Consider the following 16,748-nt stretch of genomic DNA (forward strand, 5'->3'; position numbering starts at 1 on the left):
CGCAAAGGGCCGGATGCGGCCCGCGGGCCGTACAATGCCCAGGTCTGCTTTAACCCAATGACATTTCCACCCTTAATATCTCTTTAAAAGTATAATCTCTCTGTTCTATACTTTATCAGGAGACTTCAGCTTTTTGACACTTTTGCCATTTCAATATCTCCTATTTCCTTCCTCATGTCACAGGGTCAGAGTTCTATGAAAATAAAAGTATTTTAGATTGTTTTCTGTCATAAATTTGCACATCCATTGAAACATTTACACATTTGTAGTGAATGTATAGACACCATTCTATACTAAATGCTCATTGTTGTTGCATATTTGGTAAAAAAATAAAATAAAATAAACAATTGACTCTTTTATTCTATGAACAATAATCATTAATAAAAGGCATACCTAACATTGTCTTTTAATCGCTATCGCTGTCATCCTCCTCTTCCTGCACGTCTTCTTCTTCTTTGTCGTTTTTCTGCGGCTCCTCTACAAGTCCCGAGAAGAAGTTGTCGTCTCCAAGAGCCTTCTTGGATAGAGATTTCAAGCGTCCGTCTTTCTTCTTCCTCTTGCGGTACTCGTTGACGGTGGTCGTGGCTAAAGTGGAAATGTCCCAGAACTTGATGAGCTGGTCGTGGGCGCAGCTGAGCAGGAAGCGTTTGTCCCAGCTGGTGGCGAGCTCTTCGATGGGTTCCCCCACATGCTGCCCAATGCAGCCGATGACCCGGTTGGGGAGGAGGTTTATCGCTCTGTTGGGAGGAGGGACATAACTTTAGAAACATGCCGATGTCCGTAGCCCAGTACTAAGTTAAAACTTCCAACAGACCGGATGTAGCCGTCCATGGAGGCGGCGCACATGATACTGTCAGTAACAGGGACGATGCAGTCTACCGACTCTGCCTTGACAGTGAAGCGATCGCTGGTGGCGCCGAAGCCATTCCAGTTGAAGATGTAGATGGTGCCTTCGCTGGAGCCGCAAACCACCTTCTTTCCTCGCTTCATCAGCACCACCGAGGTCAGATCGCCGCTCTGGTTCTCAGACAGCAACTCGAAGCGCCGCCTCTTGATGTTGAAGACACCCATGGTGCAGTCGCCACTTGATGAGGGCGCAGGACAAAGTGTTAGAGGCGGCTTGTGACGTGTACAATGCTGGGTCAACGGTTGTTACCTCGCAGTGAGCAGGATCCTCTTGGCCGGGTCCACGGCGATGTCGGCGATATAGTCATCGTGATGTTTCACATCCATGATGGCCGAGCCTTGCCGCATGTCCCACACCTGTCACACCAAAGCATCAGTAATCATGACATCAATTACCAGCAGGTGTTGCAGTTCAACCGGCGCTGCGCCTAGCTGTGGCAACTTGGTCAACTCATCGTTTTGTTCATATCTACAGATTTGTCATTTCCTCATCCTGCTTCATCTAAACACTCAAACTGTGTAAATGCTAAATATTCAGTAAGATTACAACACCCGGTCTGCTTTAAGAAAGTAAGATGGAAACATATACTATAAGAGGGGGGTAATAATTTTCAACAATAAAACACTGTTATCTCACTACCTGGCGGTTCACAAACTATATGTTCGCAGTGCATCGCAGTTTTAAAGTTCCTTTGAGTACATTTAGATTTGATCACACATTCAACTTTTCATGTCAAAATTGTGTAGGTTTTAGAGCACAGGTGTCAAACTCAAGATCTGGGGGCTGGCCCATGAAATTATTGTATATGGCCTGCAAAAGCCTGGAAATAATATCCGTCATTAAAGTACTTTATCCTTTCTTGCTAAATGTATTCATTCTTTCCCCTTTGACAGACAAAAATACATGTACTGTATGCAATTGCATATCTTTAAATTTTACCATTATCCAACTTGGCCAATAAAGCTGATTGATTTGATTGTGATAATGCAACACAAACTTATAAAATCATACATTCTAAACCTTTTTTTTTGTTAAAATGTAAATGATTTTTTAAATATCTGCTTGACTTACGTTTTCAAAGTTATCCATCAAATAGTACAATGTAAAAATTACAATAGATTTTACGTAAAAAAACTGGCAACTCAATGGCCAGAATTTCACAGTAAAATAAATTGTGGTACATTTTCCTCATTTACAGTAATACAAAGTAAACACAAAAACCATAGACTTGGCAGTAAAAAACTTGCAACTCAGTCGCCAGAATTTTACCGTTAAAAAAATGTTTTTCGATTACAGTAATATGCTGTAAAGATGCAATGTACCAGTAAGTTTTTAAAAAATGGCAGCTGTCGCCAGAATTTTACTGTAAAAAGACTATGGTACCTTATTTCCATTTATAGTAATACACTGTAAAAACCACAACCATAGATCAGTCGCCAGTTTGTATTGTAATATCTACAGATTTGTTTTCAGTGTACGTAAGAAAGTATATAATAATATTATTTTTCCCTCAGTTTTTCCTTGCCTGGATGTGGGCATAGTTTAGGGGATGCCATTGTGAGTTTTTGATTTCAACTGCAATAGATACAAAACAATGTATAGTAGGTATTTTCATAAATTTTCAAAAAGTGTTTGATATGCTCGATCATAAGTTATTATTGGACAAACTGTATAAATATGGAAAAAGAGGAGTGGCTAATGAATGGGTCAAAAGTTACCTGAAAAACAGTAAACAGTTTGTGGAAGTTAACAATAGGAAATCTGTCTTACATAATATTAGTTGTGGGGTACCACAAGGATCAGTCCTTGGACCAATACTGTTTCTCATGTGTGTCAATGATATTACCATGCATTCCAAACTGTTTTAGTGTATTTTATTTGTAGACAACACAACCATATTTTATTCAGGACAAAATATATAGATTTGTTAGCAGTGGTTTAAAATAAATTCATCAAAATTAAAAGATTGTTTGATGTAAATAGATTATCCTTGAATACTCGTAAAACGAAATGTATGATTTTTTGCAGTAGTAGGAAAAGTGTCATGGAAATCTCATATTAATGATACAAAGGCTCAAGTATATACACTAAGTGAGGGACTTGCTAAATCAAAAAGCAATGTACATTTTGTATAACTCACTGATTGTTCCATATGTAACATTGTATTGAAGTGTGGGGCGGTGCCTGTAAAACACATTTAAACCCAAATCTTCCTTTTGCAGAAGAGAGCTGTGAGAATACTGGAAATGCATACAGGGAACCCACAAACCTATACGGGTTTATAAAGACTTAAAATGCATATCATTTTCATATACAGCAAATCATAATAATATTGCATTTCTTGGGAAAAAATGATGTTTATTGCAAGCAAAACATAGTTAAAAGTTAAATATTTCCTTAAACTAAGCATTTAGGCTATATAGTGTGTTTCACTCAATTATTTGATAACTAAAATGATTGATATCTTACAGCTTACGCACTCAGTTCTTAATGAAATTAAACAATGGATGTCCAGGGTGTACCCCGCCTCCCGCCCGATTGTAGCTGAGATAGGCTCCAGCGCCCCCCGCGACCCCGAAGGGAATAAGCGTTAGAAAATGGATGGATGGATGTCCGCTAACTTTTTGCAACTCAACGCTAAGAAAACGGAAATGCTGATTATCGGTCCTGCGAGACACCAACACCTATTTAATAATACCACCTTGACATTTGACAACCAAACAATTACACAAGGCGACTCGGTAAAGAATCTAGGTATTATCTTCGACCCAACTCTCTTGTTTGAGTCACACATTAAGAGTGTTACTAAAACGGCTTTCTTTCATCTCTGAGATCATTATTCATGCGTTCGTTACGTCTCGATTACTGCAACATATTATTTACGGGTCTCCCTATGTCTAGCATTAAAAGATTACAGTTGGTACAAAATGTGGCTGCTAGACTTTTGACAAGAACAAGAAAGTTTGATCATATTATACCTATATTGGCTCACATGCACTGGCTTCCTGTGCACTTAAGATGCGACTTATAGGTTTTACTACTTACATGCTGCAAGAGGTTCTGGGTATTTGTTCTGTTGTGTTTATTTTGTGTTACGGTGCGGATGTTCTCCCGAAATGTGTTTGTCATTCTTGTTTGGTGAGGGTTCACAGTGTGGCGCATATTTGTAACAGTGGTTACAGTTGTTTATACGCCACCCTCACTGTAGGGCTGTTGACCAATTATGCCTTGCATTACCTTGTGTGTGTGAAAAGCCATAGATGCTATGTGACTGGGCTGGCACACTGTTTGTGTGGAGGAAAAGTGGACGTGACGACAGACTGTCCTCAGGTCAGCATAGGACCTGAGCGAGGACAGCATGCGGCCGTTAAAGGCCTACTGAAACCCAATACTACCTACCACGCAGTCTGATAGTTTATATATTAATGATGAAATCTTAACATTGCAACACATGCCAATACGGCCGGGTTAGATTAGTAAAGTGCAATTTTAAATTTCCCGCGAAATATACTGCTGAAAACGTCTCGGTATGATGACATTTGCACGTGGCGTCACGGATTGTAGCGAACATTTTGGGACACCATTGTGGCCAGCTATTAAGTCGTCTGTTTTCATCGCAAAATTCCACAGTATTCTGGACATCTGTGTTAGTGAATCTTTTGCAATTTGTTTAGTGAACAATGGAGATAGCAAAGAAGAAAGCTGTAGGTGGGATCGGTGTATTAGCGGCTGGCTGCAGCAACACAAACACGTAGCGGCTACGTCGTAGCCAGTGTTTCATTGTTTACATTCCCGAACAATGACAGTCAAGCTTTACCATTGGCCTGTGGGGAACTGGGGAAACATAGACTCTTACCAGGAGGACTTTGAGTTGGATACGCATGCTTGTGGCGAACTGGGACAACAGAGACTCTTACCAGGAGGACTTTGAGTTGGATACGCGCTACCGTGAGTACGCAGCTGCAGCTTCCAAACATTTGATCGCTTGCCCGTAAGTGCGTGCCGCTATGTGCATGTCACGTACCAAACTTTGGGGAAATATATGTGCTGTATGAACTTTGGGGAGGTGAACGGTACTTTGGGCTGTGGGATTGAGTGTGTTGTGCGGGTGTTTGATTTGTATTGGCGGGTTATATGGACGGGAGGGGGGAGGTGTTTGTTATGTGGGATTAATTTGTGGCATATTAAATATAAGCCTGGTTGTGTTGTGACTAATAGAGTATATATATGTCTTTTGTTTATTTACTGTTTTAGTCATTCCCAGCTGAATATCAGGTCCCACCCGCCTCTCACAGCATCTTCCCTATCGGAATCGCTTCCACTGCCCTCTAGTCCTTCACTCTCACTTTCTTCATCCACAAATTTTTCATCCTCGCTCAAATTAATGGGGAAACCGTCGCTTTCTCTGTCCGAATCGCTCTCACTGCTTGTGGCCATGATTGTAAACAATGTGCAGATGTGAGGAGCTCCACAACCTGTGACGTCACGCTACTTCCGGTACAGGCTAGGCTTTTTTATCAGCGACCAAAAGTTGCGAACTTTATCGTCGATGTTCTCTACTAAATCCTTTCAGCAAAAATATGGCAATATCGCGAAATGATCAAGTATGACACATAGAATGGATCTGCTATCCCCGTTTAAATAAGAACATCTCATTTCAGTAGGCGGTGAAGGTTTCAGGTGAGAGGACGCTAAAAGGTAGTGCCTTTAGGCACGCCCCCAATATTGCTGTCTGGGTGGAAATCGTGAGAAATTCGGGAGTCTCCCGGGAAAATCGGGAGGGTTGGCAAGTATGCTGGCAACATATAGCGATTAGCGATATGAGGAAAAGACAAATCTACGGACAAGAACACAAACATGAGTTGACCTAATTCCTACGGTGTTAAGGTTCAACACGGAAGTTGAACCTAAACACTTCAACACCGGACCGATTACCTTCAGGGTTCCTCCATCGTCTCCAGTTGCCAGGATGTTGTTGTCCACCAGCAGCAGACTATTGATGGCGACTCCGTGCGCGCCACGGATCCTCGTGACCAGCTGACCTCGCTCCACGTCCAGCATGTGGACAGCTTTATCTCTAGAGACGCTCACGAGCTTCAGGCCGTCCTCGGAGAAGCGCACCTGCCGGCAGGACTTTAGGTGGTGTCCGGAAGACCACAGCTCCCTGTTCAGCCCCTCCGTGCACGAGTAGGAGAAGGCGTATAAGTCGCCGTCCACATCCCCGCAGACCAGCATGTCTCTGCCCGGGTGGACGGCCACCGTGTTGGCTATCGCCTCCAACCGGATGTCCTGGGGGGTGTCCAGAATCTTTGGTTCAGCCTCATCGCCTACGTCTTCATCAGAATCCAAACCCTCCGGTTCGACATTTGGACTGCCCGGTTCTCTGCTGTCTGTTGGAGGGGTTTCTTCGTCAATTTGTGAGGCTGGAGGAAACTCCGCGTGCTGTGAGGTGGCGGCCATGATGCTCCCATGTTTTGTCTCGCTTTTCTTCTTCTACGATGTTACACCTTACATCACTAGTGTTGATCATGCCCCCTGGCGGACATCTCTTTCTTTCATAGTTCTTTTTATTGATTTCACATTCACATTAACAACCAATTCAAACCCTCTTCATCCCCTACCCCTGTTGTCACTCAAAAACAAAAAACAAAAGTAAGAGTACAAAAGTACGCAGAGTTAAAAAAAAAAAAAAAAAAGTTCAATACAAGGCACTTGAGACAAAGTAATTGAAAACTGAAACACACTGTAGAAGCAGCATGACAAGGCCTGAAACGTCGGCAGTCATATTTAGGTACATGTCTTCCTGCACTTGTGTAGAGGATTGGTCAAAAAAAGTCAAAAAAGGTCTCCACACTTTAAAAAATTGTTTTCAGAGCCTTTAATGTATATCTTATTTTCTCGAGCTTCAGGTTTGCTATAGCACGTCCCTTATCCAGTGGGAGACTGAGGGTGGGACAGCCTCCTTCCACTTCAACAATATCAGGCGGTGTGCGAGGAGGGTGGTAAAGGCGTGACCCCCTACAGGTAGTTCCATCCCTTCAGGAATGATTCCAAATACAGAAATTAAAGGGTTTGGATTGGCGGACATCTCGACCAGTTCTCACTCGAATAAATTAAATGAGATACGCAATGAGGTCGCGACTTGTCCAGGGTGTACCCCTGCCTTCCGCCCGAATGCAGCTGAGATGGGCTCCAGCACCCCCTGCCACCCCGAAAGGGACAAGCGGTAGAAAATGGAGGAATGGATGGACACGACGACTTTCTTGATTGAGGAGCCAGATGAGGTGGTTCGGGCATCTGGTCAGGATGCCACCCGAACGCCTCCCTAGGGAGGTGTTTCGGGCACGTCCGACCGGTAGGAAGCCACGGGGAAGACCCAGGACACGTTGGGAAGACTATGTCTCCCGGCTGGCCTGGGAACGCCTCGGGATTGATTGATTAATTGATTGAGACTTTTATTAGTAGATTGCACAGTACAGTACATATTCCGTACAATTGACCAATAAATGGTAACACCCGAATACGTTTTTCAACTTGTTTAAGTCGGGGTTCGCGTTAATCAATTCATGGTATAAATATATACTATCAGCATAATACAGTCATCACACAAGTTAATCATCAGAGTACATACATTGAATTATTTACATTATTTACAATCCGGGGGGTGGAATGCGGAGGGGGTTGGGGCGGGGGGGGGTTAGGTTTGATTGGTAGAGTGGCCGTGCCAGCAACTTGAGGGTTCCAGGTTCGATTCCCGCTTCCGCCATCCTAGTCACCGCCGTTGTGTCCTTGAGCAAGACACTTTACCCACCTGATCCCAATGCCACCCACACTGGTTTAAATGTAACTTAGATATTGGGTTTCACTATGTAAAGCGCTTTGAGTCACTAGAGAAAAGCGCTATATAAATATAATTCACTTCACTTCGCTTCACTTGATATCAGCACTTCAGTCATCAACAATGATATCATCTGAGAAATGGACATTGAAACAGTGTAGGGATCCCCCGGGAGGAGCTGGACGAAATGGCTGGGGAGAGGGATGTCTGGGCTTCCCTGCTTAGGCTGCTGCCCCTGCGACCCGACCTCGGATAAGCGGAAGAAGATGCATGGATGGATGGATGGATGAAACTTTTATTAGTAGATTGCAAAGGACGAGAATTCATTAAATGAAACAGTACAGTTTACACAGTACAGTACATATTTCGTACAATTGACCACTGAATGGTAACACCCGAATACGTTTTTTAACTTGTTTAAGTCGGGGTCCACGTTAACTACTGCAACATTTACACTGCTTCATTACAATGACATGCTTATCGTGCTTCTTTATGAATGTGAATTGAGAAATGTTCACTTCTTATCGTTAGCGCAAAGCACGCATTTTTTGGACATTTGACTTTATTTTGTGACCTTTTATGATTCGTCAATCCCGGGCATTTTATGTTGAAAGAAACCGGAAGTGGCTTGTATTACGTCAGCGAGCTTGATGTAGGTCGGTGCAACCCATCACAACATCGCCGCTTTGTTCGCCTGGAATATTCGATGAAGGTAAAAACGTTTGCAGGTTTGTTGGTCCTCTTTTAGCTGCACGAATGGCGATTGTGATTTCGTTAGCGGGACACTGGTCGATTTTATTAAATGGAAACATTTTAGCGAAATAGCGTCGTATTTCAGGGTTAAAACACGAATGACGTTTGTACTTCAAGGCTTTTCGTCAGCTAGCACTCAAGTATTCAGTCGATGCTTCGAAAAGTCCTAGTCGGTCTTAATGACGTCTGTCATGGTGGGGCCTTCCAACAGCTGATGATGTGCGTGAGAAGCCAGTGCTGCATTGCGGCGTGTGCATGAGGCGGAGGAGGACAGGTGATGCTCGGTGACGAATGATGACGTCACCGAGCAAGAAATGCTGGCTGAGAAAAGTGATCTCTCAAGAGATAAGATGCAATATTTGTGTTCCTTCTTCAGTGTTGAAGCAAGTGGGCCATGTCCACCATGGTGTATCCTGGAGAAGAAGCCCTGGAGCGCCTGAGCCAGGATGAGATTGTCCTCAACACCAAGGCGGTCATGCAGGGATTGGAGGCGCTGCGCGGCGAGCACGCTCAGCTCCTCAACTCGATGCTGGACTGCGCTCAGCCTCCCGCCTCGCAGGAGAAGTCCGGTCTGCTGCGCAAAAGCATGGAGGCCATCGAGCTGGGCCTGGGAGAAGCTCAAGTAAGTGTCCTCATGCACGCTACGCCCTCGCTGATGTCCGCAACCAGCTGACAAGGCGCCTGACATCCAGGTGATCATTGCTCTGTCGGGCCACCTGAGCGCGGTGGAATCGGAAAAGCAGAAGCTGCGCGCCCAAGTGCGCCGCCTGTGTCAAGAGAACCAGTGGCTGCGGGACGAGCTGGCAGCCACGCAGCACAAGTTGCAGCGCAGCGAGCAGAGCGTGGCCCAACTGGAGGAGGAGAAGAAGCACCTGGAGTTCATGAACCACATCAAGAAGCTGGACGACGATGCTTTGCCCTGCGAGGAGAAGACAGGGGAGACATCCAAGGACAACCTGGACGACCTGTTCCCCAACGACGACGACCAAAGTGCAGGTAGGGTGACCTTGTGTGAAGTTGGCCCCCTAACCCTCGCAAAACTCTGTTGAATAGTCTCATTGGTGTGTGCCATTGAAATGGATGTTTGCGCTGTTTTCCTTTGAGTTATTACACATTCTTTTATAAGTCAATCTAAGTTCAGCCAGCTCCCGCATTTCTCCAAATTAAACCAATATAGTCTCATTTGTCTGTGCTGTGCAAATTATTGATTGTGCTGTTTTCGAGATATTAAATATTTACATTTCCGGAAGTGGCAGCACGGTGGCACAGGGGTTAGTGTGTGTGTCTCACAATACAAAGGTCCTGAGTTCAATCCTGGGCTCGGGATCTTTCTGTGGGGAGTTTGCATGTTCTCCCCGTGACTGCGTGGGTTCCCTCCGGGTACTACGGCTTCCTCCCACCTCCAAAGACATGCACAGATAGGTTGATTGGCAACAATAAATTGGCCCTAGTGTGTGAATGTGAGTGTGAATGTTATCTGTGTTGGCCCTGCAATGAGGTGGCGACTTGTCCAGGGTGTACCCCGCCTACCGCCCGAATGCAGCTGAGATAGGCTCCAGCACCCCCCGCGACCCCGAACGGGAAAATGGATGGATTTCCGGAAGTAACGTAACCGTGAAGTTGCCCCCTCCCGCTCACGCACAACTGCGCAAAACTCTTATTTAAGTGGTTGAATTTGTTATCAATTGTGCTGCTACACTTTTTGAGTGGTTTCAGCTGAACGTTTCCGGTGACGTCACCAGCCAACCACCATTCTTCGATTTTGACTAAAACAGTCTAATTTGTGCTCCAGATTATACAAAAATTGTCTCATTTGTTTGTGCTGTTAAAATGATGGGTTGTGCTGCTATACTTTTTGAGTTACTAAAGATTAACGTTTCAAATGAGCATCATGAACTATGTTTCACCGCCTCTCGGGGGCAGTAGACATATAAATGGTGCAGAGTCATGTGTAAAGAGAGTATGGCCAACTAAACAGCAGGCGCCATGACTGCTACCAAGGAAGTGCCCGAATGTATGCAATTGCTATCATTTTGACGTTAGTTTTTCTGAGGAAATAAACCAAAATAATACGTTTATATATAGTTCTAGACATACTCCAGCTCATAAACTTACAACAAAACATGCTTTTATTTTGTGAAAGTAGAATTTTGCTGCTGTATTTGCTCTGCTGCTATATTACTGCAGTGTTTCATGACCAGCAGGCACTCTAAGACACCTAACAGTTCAATAAACGTAAAAAAGTACACAGAACGACCAAAAAAATAACTGATTACCTTCATTTTTCCAGAATCTTCATTAGCTTTGGACTAACAATCACAGACTTTTGTCTGAAGTATGTGGACTGTAGTGGCTGCCTCCAATGTAATTGTAATAACTGTGTGTATCACTCATTATGTATTATTCTAACTGATCTGTGTACTTTTTTACTTATTTCTCCATATTTCTGCACAATAACTCAGATAGGGTAACACTGGCAAGCAGTAGAGAATATAGAGTGATTTGTGGTCCAGAACATGTTTTGCTATATTCATTATTGATGTAATTCTTGCCACTTTATGTTGTATATTTTTAATGAGATTTTCAATTAACTTTCTCATCTTTCATTGCACCCAAAAATTGGTTTGTTTTACTCATTAAATGTCTGTCTATTTGTAGTTGTTCGACATTCTCTTCTACTGTTTTTATTTTAGTATTAGTGAGATTCAAAAATAGTCTGTTTTTGTCAAACCATCAGCTAAATTTATTAATTTCTTCTGTTATTATTTGTATTAGCTTCTGTGTTCTCTCTTGAACAAAACACAGACATGTGTTTACCTGGCACAAGACACTGTAAAACAGGGGTCACCAACGTGGTGCCCGTGGGCACCTGGTCGCCCGTAAGGATCAGATGAGTAGCCCGCTGGCCTGTTCTAAAAATAGCTCAAATAGCAGCACTTACCAGTGAGCTGCCTCTATTTTTTAAATAGTATTTATTTACTAGCAAGCTGGTCTCTCTTTGTTCTACATTTTTAATTCTAAGAGAGACAAAACTCAATTAGAACTTGAAAATCCAAGAAAATATTTTAAAGACTTGGTCTTCACTAACTGACAAAGAAACAGATAACAGATTTGGTGTCCAGTTCAAAGTGTGACATGATTTATTTAAAAGTTTGAGAGTTGACTTTTATATTTTACATGAGTTATTATTTGTACAAACATGGTGCAAAGTAATTCATGATTTGTTAAAAAATGTTAGTGGCTAGCTAGTTAAAATGGGATATTGTGATTTCACAAGACTGTCTTAGATGTGATCATTTGAAAATGTTCAATTTGAAAAATGTGCACTTAGAGAAAATATAAAAATAAAGTGTTGCATATTGATATTTATCTGTTTCTATATATATTTATTGTGAGAACTCATTAAGATTAATTATTAATAATAACATAGAGTTAAAGGTAAATTGAGCAAATTGGCTATTTCTGGCAATTTATTTAAGTGTGTATCAAACTGGTAGCCCTTCGCATTAATCAGTACCCAAGAAGTAGCTCTTGGTTTCAAAAAGGTTGGTGACCCCTGCTGTAAAAGGTCGCTCTTAGTGTTGTTTGTATCCATCGATCACCAGCAGTTGCATTGACATAAAAGGCTACTGTAAGGAGTGTCACGGTCATGTCCATTTGACATGTGACCGGGAGCCTGCAATTAACATCCAAATAGTGTGCAAATACTGCATCAAAAACACAGATGACTCTCTGCACACTGGCTGTGCAACGCGTTTTTTTATCTGGAGATTTCCATGTGCAGGATGCAGCCCAATGTCTGGAGGGCATCACAGGTAGAAACGCTTATGGAGTTTGGTGATCCAGAGCCAACTCATCTGCCCAATTAGCCGCCCTGCACAAAGCAAAACAATAAAGGAACGATTTGGAATTAAATGAAAAAATCCTATTTATTCCTGGCAGCTGTTAAAATACAGTTCACCTCACAGTGGTAGCATCAGAGACATTAGACTGCGTACATTTTTCTGTCACTACTGTAGTCAAACACAAATACATGTGTACACTACTTTAATAAAGAAAACTCACCAGACTGTATGTTTTGATGCAACTGGATCAGTTATAATTGCAAGAAAAATAATGAGGACAAAAGACTCATATATTCCTGCACCAGGGTGTTTTGACAGGATATACCAGTCTGCAGTGGTGCAAATGCTGTCAGAGAAACATGATGTTAATGCCATCGCACATTGGCTGACCGAATGCTGTGTTACAAAGGTCTAAAGATGTTGTTGTCGTAATTTGTTGTGTTTACTTTGATATTTGTTTTTGCGTTCATCTTTAAATGTTCAATTGTTACTTGATGTTCCAGTTTGCGCATAAAACATTTTGCACATTAAAAAAAATGCCAAAATATTTTTTATTCTACATGCAGTCATCTTTTAATACAGCATGTATATATAAATGCAGTTTGTCCAGTTGTCTGGACATGACAGATTAGTGAGTTTGTCAGATTAAAACAAAAGAATGTGTAAAAAAAGAAAAGAAAAAAAAAAGCCTATACTGACCACCAAAATATTTTTTATTCTACATGCAGTCATCTTTTAATACAGCATGTATATATAAATGCAGTTTGTCCAGTTGTCTGGACATGACAGATTAGTGAGTTTGTCAGATTAAAACAAAAGAATGTGTAAAAAAAGAAAGAAAAAAAAAAAGCCTATACTGACCAATCATTTCAATAGCGTCCTCCTGCCTTTGAGTATGAGTCAAATATGTGTACTATGATGATACATATAAAACATTTTAATCTTCTACAATACCAAAACTGTCATAAGTAACAAGGATATGAATAATATGTCGCATTAGTTTAATGAATACGAAAGAAACGTGTCAAAAACAATTAAAGCAAAATATACTTCCGGAAAATGTTATAACTCAAAAATGAAAACTGCAGAATCAATCATTTGAAAGGCACAAACCAGCACAAAGAAATGAGACAATTTTGGTTTAATTTTGAGAAATCCAGTGGCTGGCTGAACTTTGACCTATAAAAAAATGTCAATACCTCAAAAACGAAAACAGCATAAACAACCATTTCTACGGCACAAACCGCAGCACAAACAAATTAGACTATTTTACCAAAGTTTTGAGAGCGGTGTGGCTGCCAACTTCATGCAGGTGGTAGGGTGTCTCCATGCATGCATTTTACAATGTCTGTGCCGGGTCACCTGACTCGCCGCTTCCACCTGTGACACAGCTCAGCCCAGCGGTGAGGCGGCGGCACAGCAGGGCGGCTATGAAATCCCTGCCCGCCTCAGGACCCTGCACAACTTGGTGATCCAGTACGCCTCGCAGGGCCGCTACGAGGTGGCCGTGCCTCTCTGCAAACAGGCTTTGGAAGACCTGGAGAAAACATCGGGTCACGATCACCCCGACGTGGCCACCATGCTCAACATCCTGGCGCTGGTCTACAGGTAGATAAATGGCCGGCACAGCATGAGTGGGCTGCATTCTGACACTGACATATTGTGTATGCAGGGACCAGAACAAGTACAAAGAAGCAGCGCACCTCCTCAATGACGCCCTCGCCATCAGGGAGAAGACGCTGGGGAAAGACCATCCTGCAGTGGCGGCCACCCTCAACAACCTGGCAGTTCTGTATGGGAAGAGGGGCAAGTACAAGGAGGCAGAGCCTTTGTGCAAGCGAGCGCTGGAGATTCGAGAGAAGGTAGGCGCGCCTGTCGCCACCACGTGATTTCACAGTACGCCAATGTTGGCCCTGCCTTCCCTCAGGTGTTGGGGAAGTACCACCCAGACGTGGCCAAGCAACTTAACAACCTGGCGCTACTGTGCCAGAACCAGGCCAAATATGAGGAGGTGGAGTATTACTACGGCCGCGCCCTGGAGATCTACCAGTCCAAGCTGGGCGCCGACGACCCCAATGTGGCAAAGACCAAAAACAACCTGGTGAGGGAGCCATTGTGCTCTTCTTGTGTGTCACGGTGCATGTGTGTGAAGCGTGTGTATGTCTGCCCTCAGGCCACGTGTTACCTCAAGCAAGGCAAGTTCAAAGACGCCGAGGCGCTCTACAAGGACATCCTGACACGAGCGCACGAGCGTGAGTTTGGCTCAGTCAACAGTAAGTCGGCGCACCTCCCACCCTCGCTTTCTGTAGCCCCTCCCTCCCAACAGGATTGATTGTGTTTGTGTCTCCCGCAGATGACAACAAGCCCATCTGGATGCACGCGGAGGAGCGAGAGGAAAGCAAGGTGAGCCATCCTGGCAGGCATCGTCACTCATGCACGACACCTTGAAAGTGACCGACATTTGCTCTCTGTTAGGGGAAGCGCAAGGAGGCGGGGCCTTACGTGGAATATGGCAGCTGGTACAAGGCGTGCAAGGTGGACAGGTGAGTGGCCGCAACTTTTGACTGCTCTCTGTTGCCACCTTCAGGCTTTTCAGGAGAATTTGTGTCCTTTTGCTTTGCAGCCCTACGGTCAATACCACCCTTAAGAGTCTGGGTGCCCTCTACCGCCGCCAAGGCAAATTGGAGGCGGCCCAAACACTGGAGGAGTGCGCCAGCAAGTCCCGCAAGCAGGTGGAGCCGCAGGACGCTCCCATGAGTTGCAGAGAAACTTCTTGTAGGTTAATGTTTCCGTTTGCTCTTCAGGGGTTTGACGCCATCAACCAGAGCAAGGTGGTGGAGCTCCTCAAGGATGGCGGAGGAGAGCGGCGACACAGCCGGGAGGGAGGCAACGGCTCGGGGGGGCCCAGCGAAGCCGACGACTCTGCCGAGTGGAACGGGGTCAGTTCACTAGATTTTCTTGGCCGTCGTTCTCGTATTGACATGTGTGAAGTGGGCGTGGTTTTCTTGCAGGACGGGAGCGGCTCTCTGCGCCGCAGCGGTTCCTTCGGTAAGATCCGCGATGCTCTGAGGAGGAGCAGCGAGATGCTGGTGAAGAAGCTTCAAGGCAGCGGACCGCAAGAAGCTCGCAACCCAGGGTGGGTGTGTCAGAAGACTATGAGAAGATGATAATGAGGAGGGTGACGATTTTAATGATGACAGTGATAATGATGGTGGTGATGAAGATAAGAGTACTAATGAGGATAGCGATGAAGAGGATGATGATGTTGAGATTAACGACGACTGGATGAGAATGACAAGGATGAGTATGATCATGATGGTGATAATAATAATAATAATGGATTAGATTTTATATCACGCTTTTCTATTGTTAGATACTCAAAGCGCTCAGAGAAGTGGGAACCCATCATTCATTCACACCTGATGGTGATATGGTGGGAATGATGATATGAGAATGATGGTGACTTTTGATAATGATATGAGGATGATAGGATGTTAAGGATGATGATGATACTGATGAAGAGGATGATAAGATTAGTGATGAGCAGGATAATGATGGTGATACAAAGATAATGATGAAGATCAAGGTGATGATATGAGGATAATGGTGACCTATGATAGTGATATGATGATGACGATGATGATATGAGGATGGATGGTAATAATAATAGAGAATGATGATTATGCTGTTTCTGTCTTTCAGGATGAAGAGAGCGAGCTCGCTCAACTTCCTCAACAAGAGTGTTGAGGAGACCACACAGGTGTGCATGTGATCTCTACACACACACACACACACGCAAGACAAAATGTCGACTTTTCCTTTTGTTCACAGGACGCCAACTCGCCAATGCTGTCGGACTGTCGAGGACTCAGTGCCAGCAACGTGGACCTGACCAGACGCAGCTCCTTGATTGGCTAGATGCAGCCTGGGAGCGTTTGATGAGACGTCACACTTAAGCCCGATGGTAGTTTTTGTTGTCAACGTGCCGTGCCCCATCACTCCTGTATGTTCCCACTCGGCATGTGTGCACTTGAACGTCACACCATGCGAACATAGTGGGTCGTATACATAGTCTGTACATATGCACGTTAATCGTGCACGTAGCTGCTTCCTCACCCTGGAGGTGATGCAACTGTACCGGTCACCATGGTGACACAACACATTGCTCTTAATGAGTTGTTTGCTTCCTGTCATGTGGCAAAAGCTCTAGCAGGACGTGCTTCCTACATGTTGCTGCGAGGTTATTAAGCAGGTAGCGTGTCACACTGCGGTCATTAATTATTTACTTAGCAGGAACATTGCTGACCTCCAAGGATGTTGTCAACATGTTTCAGTCAATAAACGTTGAGCCTGACACTGCTTTAATGTTTGACACACACACACGCGCGCGCACACACAGCAGCTT

The 16,748-nt window shown here is 43.9% G+C and overlaps 2 protein-coding genes across 4 annotated transcripts; one reads left to right on the forward strand and one right to left on the reverse strand.

Moving 5' to 3' along the window:
• Nucleotides 1-340: 340 nt before the first annotated feature.
• Nucleotides 341-6,427, reverse strand: wdr55 (WD repeat domain 55). The gene is made up of 4 exons (XM_062066940.1): nt 5,843-6,427; nt 1,157-1,263; nt 815-1,084; nt 341-737 (listed from the first exon to the last, which is right to left on the reverse strand). The coding sequence occupies exons 1-4, from the start codon at nt 6,365-6,367 to the stop codon at nt 407-409; spliced, it is 1,233 nt and encodes a 410-aa protein (XP_061922924.1). The 5' UTR covers nt 6,368-6,427; the 3' UTR covers nt 341-406.
• A 1,901-nt stretch (nt 6,428-8,328) lies between these two features.
• On the forward strand, nt 8,329-16,697 carry klc2 (kinesin light chain 2). Of its 3 annotated transcripts, XM_062065511.1 has the most exons (14): nt 8,329-8,457; nt 8,875-9,120; nt 9,191-9,494; nt 13,735-13,951; nt 14,016-14,205; nt 14,271-14,444; nt 14,517-14,616; nt 14,697-14,746; nt 14,819-14,886; nt 14,967-15,075; nt 15,148-15,282; nt 15,355-15,479; nt 16,046-16,103; nt 16,175-16,697. In XM_062065511.1, exons 2-14 carry the CDS (start codon nt 8,893-8,895, stop codon nt 16,259-16,261), a joined length of 1,845 nt encoding a protein of 614 aa, XP_061921495.1. In that variant the 5' UTR covers nt 8,329-8,457; nt 8,875-8,892; the 3' UTR covers nt 16,262-16,697. The 3 variants fall into 3 exon arrangements, with proteins under 3 accessions (XP_061921495.1, XP_061921493.1, XP_061921494.1); XM_062065509.1 differs by having other exon boundaries at nt 15,148-15,479; XM_062065510.1 differs by having other exon boundaries at nt 8,408-8,473; nt 15,148-15,479.
• The last annotated feature ends 51 nt before the right edge of the window (nt 16,698-16,748 follow it).

This window comes from Entelurus aequoreus, linkage group LG12 (genome assembly GCF_033978785.1).
Source record: "Entelurus aequoreus isolate RoL-2023_Sb linkage group LG12, RoL_Eaeq_v1.1, whole genome shotgun sequence".
NCBI lineage: Eukaryota > Metazoa > Chordata > Actinopteri > Syngnathiformes > Syngnathidae > Entelurus > Entelurus aequoreus.